Source organism: Triticum aestivum, chromosome 5A (genome assembly GCF_018294505.1).
Source record: "Triticum aestivum cultivar Chinese Spring chromosome 5A, IWGSC CS RefSeq v2.1, whole genome shotgun sequence".
In the NCBI taxonomy this organism is placed as follows: domain Eukaryota; kingdom Viridiplantae; phylum Streptophyta; class Magnoliopsida; order Poales; family Poaceae; genus Triticum; species Triticum aestivum.
Genome location: NC_057806.1, coordinates 365,022,023 through 365,027,286, shown reverse-complemented (window position 1 = coordinate 365,027,286; position 5,264 = coordinate 365,022,023). Strand labels below are relative to the sequence as shown.

Genomic DNA, 5,264 nt, shown 5'->3' with positions numbered 1-5,264 from the left:
TGCTTGTTTTAGGCTAGTTTCTCACAATAGTTTATAAATAAGCACAACACAATTCAACAACTGCAAGCTAAGCCTGGATCTCTTCTTAACTAGTAAAGAATTTATTGAAAAAGCAAATAGACACTATCAAATGGGTAAATTTGGCGATCAAGGAACAAAATTCTTTCATACCAATGCCACCATCAGGTATAGAGAAAAACTTGTCACAAGTTTGCATGATGGAAGTGTAGTCACATATCAAAGGTAAAGTTGGTCTGCTTTGGAATGTTTGTAAAGAGATGATGGGAACCTTTGATTTTCAGCAAATGCACTTTGATGTGAACAGTCATTTACAAGCAATTGATAATGTCAATCTTTTCGAGGAGCTTTAACTAAAAAAGAGATTGTTGGGGTAGTTAAGTCCTTGTCCTCTGGTAAAACCCTTGGGCCAAATGGGTTTCTAACACCGTCTTCTTTTTTACAAAAAAGGGTTGGCCCCATTGTCTCAAGGGATTTATATGAGTTGTGTGAAGCATTCCAACGGGACAATGTATCTTTAGGGCATCAATGACTCATGTACAACACTGATGCCCGAGAAAGGTGTGGCCTCCAAGGTTACACGCTTATTTCCCTTTTGCACAATTCCATGAATATAATTAGAAAGTTTTTGGCTCATACTAGGTTGCAAAAAGTAATCTTAGAGTTTATTCAAAGAAACCAATATGGCTTTATCAAGACAATAATCATTCAAGACGGAACTATGCTCATACTCCACTTGTCTTCCTTGAACTATGCTCATACTCCAAAAAGAAGGAAGAATTAATGTCCAAGGCTAAAGCTTCCCCAGTGTTGCACGTCTTTTTCAGCTCTCACTTTCAGTGCAAGCCTATGAGTTGCTTGATCTTTAGCAGCTGACACGAAATCTCTCAGAAACTGGAAAAAGGAAAAGGATTGTTCATATCTTGTCTTCGGCTAAGGCCTGCATGTCTCTAACAAGACATACTGAAGTTCATATCTTTTTTGGGTGACTATGGAAATCATCCTGTCGACATAAGCGTGATGGTTTCTTTTGTTCGATGCCGAAGGATCGCCTAAACACCAGGGAATTCGTACAGTACTAATTTAAGTAAGAACAAGGATCTTCGTACATATGGCTATTTCTTGTGTCCAGAGGCAATGATGAGAGTTTGGTGCATCTCTTTTTACACACGGGAATTCTCAATATCATTTTTGTTTCTCATCAAACGAATGTTGGTATCTCTTGCGACAATATTGGGCCATGTTGGGAGTAGTGATTCCATCCCAAGAGGGTCCCTTCCGTATATTGGTTTCGCCAAAAAAAAAGGAGTCAATTGGCAGTCCATGACATGGTCGATTGGTTTCGCCAAAAAAAAAGGAGTCAATTGGCAGTCCCGTCCTTTTTCTTTCGTGAAAAATGTTATTCTCGTGAGCTGGAGTATTTGGAAGTACCATCCCAGCAAGTTTAGTCGAAATTCGGAGCTCCAAATGGATGCCTGTTGTCATCGGCCACCATAGGATTACCCACTTTTGCCTGCCCTTTCCATAGGATTGTTAAGTGACAGTGTTCTGGATTTAGGGAATCGGTCTAGAATGAGCACCAGAAGTTTCACTGGCTCCTATGAACTGGGCCTAGATTTAAGAAACTGGAATTGGATTTTGGCTACACAAGAATTTGATATCATAAATACTCCCTCTGTTCCTAAATACAAGTCTTTTTAGAGATTTCAATAGGTACTACATACAGATATACATACATATTTTAGAGTGTAGATTCACTCATTTTACTTCGTATGTAGTCCCTTTTGGAATCTCTAGAAAGACTTGAATTTAGAAACGGAGGGAGTGCCAAACTCAATAGTACTGGTGAGTTGTATATATAGAATTAGAAGGAAAGAACTGTCTCATCAACACACCAAATTAGCGAACACTGGAATGAGATAACTTGATACATGGCAAGAGATAATACGGGTCAACAGTAAATAGTGTGCCACAACAATGAGCATTGCACACGACCTGGAATGGAGCTGACCGTGCCAAAAATTATGTCCGGGAAACAGACCTTCAATCAAACAACTAGATAGAAATAAACACTGGACTGGAGCAGCCTTTCCTGCCTCGTTCGTCAAATGTCTCCCACCCAAGATTATACACACACGGGCAAATATATGTGTAGCCAGACTCGCCTGCGACCACGTACCGTCCAGCCAATCATTTATACATTTCAACTCTTTCTTCACTGGGAGCCTGCGGGTTTTCAGTTAGTGTTAAGAGAGTTCATGCGAAGAAATACAAACACAAAGCAGGAGCATATAAAAAATGGAGAATCAGCGTAACAAAATTCCCGTAATAAATGAAAATCCTTCCAACATCATCCATCTTGAACAGAATAAAACAAATTCTGTAAAATCTGATAACAGTAGCAAGTTCATTCCAGGAAAATGTAATCAATGTCGATTTCAAACAAACGGTTCTAGTCTCTTGTAAGAAGCACGAAGGGGGTAACACGTGACCTGGGTGACACATTGTTTTCGGGTGCTTAAGAATTTGTACAGTAGTATTAGTTGGCTTTGAAAATTACACTCAGCTCCCTAAACTGGATATAATTTGCAGTCAGTTCTCTCTTCAGGAGTTTCCAGACATGCTGACAGACATGATCTGGTGAATCTATCAGTGATAGCACCACCCAACTGGTCCTGACTCCCAGGTAGCTGTCCCTGCAGTGGCTCCAGCAGCCACAGCTCGCTTAGTACATGCATGAGTCAAGAAACTAACCTTCTTGTATGTGTTCCTCCCAGAAACTGCAAATCCTAGAGGTGTTTGATCAAATGAGGGAAGATGGTGCGAGAAGATAAAATGAGAGAACAGACAAAAATTTAAGTAACCACATCTAGAACGTAAGAGAAGGCTACCCGCGCACAAGAGGGAAATGGCATAACCTTGGATAGGCAAGAATTTATTCTGGTGATTCTAACAAACTAGCTCAAACAAGTGTGAAGCGAAATGCTTTGCTGAACCAGTTCAGCTGGACCAAAGAATCCCACCGTACAAACATCTTTGAGATTCAAGAAATACACCAACCAACCAACCCCCTCTCCTCCTTTTCCTCATTGTAAAAATGCGCATGACAAATGTTTTCAGTGCTAAAGATAATTCTAACAAGAACTTAAGATCAAGAACTTATTTTAGTGTTGAACCTCGGACCGTCGACACAGGCATGGGCTGCAACAGCAAACCTCTCATATTTCACTTGCTTCTAGGAGTTGGACATGGTAGATCACATCCCCACACAGTGTGTCTATGCTCGAGAAACTTGGCATAAGTGCCTTGCTGCACTCAATATCCAGATCGCCGCTCCGACGACCAATGACTGTTTAGAAGAGTGGTGGTCTACAGCCAGACAGCCGTTGCCAAAGACGCTAAGGAAAGGATTTGATTCGGTGGTCATTCTTATATCCTGGAGCCTTTGAAAGCAGCGCAACGCTAGGATGTTTCACAATGGGGAGCAGCAACATTCAGTCATTTGTTTAGTGTCTAAGATTATCGATGAACTATGGGACTGGAATGTTGCGGGTATGGTGTCTCTAGACAGTATCACGATAAGAGTAATTTTCTTGTGTGGAGTGTCGTGCAATGCCGATAGGTTCTCTTGTAAACTATCTTTGCTGCCTTCTATAAAAATATGGTACGCAATTTGCGTACTCTCGAGAAAAAAACACTACAACTCAGATTAGACGGTTGATCTCCTGGCCAACTCTTCATGGGGCTAGTAGCCAACAGGTTACACCACCACCCTCAGATAGATGTCAACCTAGAATGCCAGTTCATGTTTTAAAAAGATCGTATGTGTCCTAAATCCTGACTGGACCCAGAAAATTCTAATGAACACAATTGCATGGGTTAATCTCTTATGGTACTTCCTCTGTAAACTTTTATAAGATCTTTTAGATCACTACTTTAGTGATCTAAACGATCTTATAAAATTTTACGCAGGGAGTACATACTATGCAGTTAGCTACTGACTGCATCTATGCAGAAGATTTAAGATATATGTGACCCATAGAATTTGAGATCATTTCAATTACTAAACTCAGCAAGCGATTAGTAAGCGTTTAGTCAGATGGACGGAAGAGCATAATACATTACAATATCAAACAAAGGATAAATCAATGACCTGATCACAATGCCATTTCAGCTTGCAGTGCAGCAAGCTCATCCTCCTCAGCCGATGCTTTCTGTGGAGCAGGACGAGTTGGTTGTGCCTTGCCTGGGACGGGTGTCGTATGAATAGGAATAGTTACAACAGGCTCCAGTAGTTGAGATTCCAACTCTGCTCCCTCCAACTCTTCCAGCTCCGCTTCCAGTTCATCCTGTCAAATTTTCAGTGTGGTAGGTATTAAATGCATCAGAACAGGAATGGAATCTAAACCCCAAGATCATAAATCCTAATTGGCTAGTGAGTTACCTCGTCAAAATCAGCAGAAGCTCCAAGAGGAGCTGACAGAGCATCTTGTATTTGTTTCATGTTTTCTGTCTGTTCATTAATTTCGTCCATAGTCTTGTCGACATCATCGATATTTCTGTAGCACAAAGAAAAATGTTCATCTTGAGACCTCAATTCCAGGAAACAATTAGTGGAGCAAATCCTAAATTAAAATGAACCAATACTCACGTTGCTTTTTGCATAGCTTTCATAGCTTTAGCTCCAGTCCTCAATGCATCAACAGTCTCTGTGGTAGCTTTAGCAGCTTCTAACATGATCATCTATATAACAAGATTAACACTGTGAGATACATGGATGCAACAATCAGGAGAAAAACATAGTTAGAACTAGGAGGTAACCTGATCATGGATTCTCAACTGGAAATTCCCAAGCTGCTCAATTTGCTGCTCATAAAGTTTTTTCCTCTTCAATGATTGGATAGCCGCTGATGAAAAACAGTGATTCAATTGACATACGGTATTTCTGCAGTTCTGTAATACTCTATTCTACATTACATAATAATTAAGACCAGATAACATTCCAAGGTAATCAGATTTTCTCAACTGGAGAAGAAAGAGTGGACAGAAGCAAAATGAATAAGCTGTATTTAGCTACATGAAGAATCATCACTGCTTTGAGTAAAATGACGGTAAAGGTTGGCTTCCATAAAACACTACACAAAACATGCACCTTATACACATTGGATCAAAATGCAGAAACATAGATGATCATTGCGAAGTAGGACCATGGCCTGTGTATAACAGACGTTGATTTACCATTTTAC

At 40.2% G+C, this 5,264-nt stretch overlaps 1 protein-coding gene across 5 annotated transcripts in view; it reads right to left on the bottom strand.

Moving 5' to 3' along the window:
• Positions 1 to 1,917: 1,917 nt before the first annotated feature.
• The window catches only part of LOC123103388 (vacuolar protein sorting-associated protein 32 homolog 2), a 5,011-nt gene continuing 1,664 nt past the window's right edge, over positions 1,918 to 5,264 (bottom strand). For 3 of the 5 annotated variants that reach the window (XM_044524955.1, XM_044524956.1, XM_044524957.1), the window contains 5 exons: positions 4,840 to 4,925; positions 4,670 to 4,761; positions 4,463 to 4,577; positions 4,172 to 4,367; positions 1,918 to 2,244 (listed from right to left, as the gene is read on the bottom strand). In XM_044524955.1, the coding sequence (XP_044380890.1) occupies positions 4,176 to 4,367; positions 4,463 to 4,577; positions 4,670 to 4,761; positions 4,840 to 4,925 (485 nt within the window). In that variant the 3' untranslated portion in view covers positions 1,918 to 2,244; positions 4,172 to 4,175. Of the gene's footprint in view, positions 2,245 to 2,317; positions 2,808 to 4,171; positions 4,368 to 4,462; positions 4,578 to 4,669; positions 4,762 to 4,839; positions 4,926 to 5,264 lie in introns of those variants that run through there. The other 2 variants (XM_044524960.1, XM_044524959.1) reach the window with 2 other exon arrangements.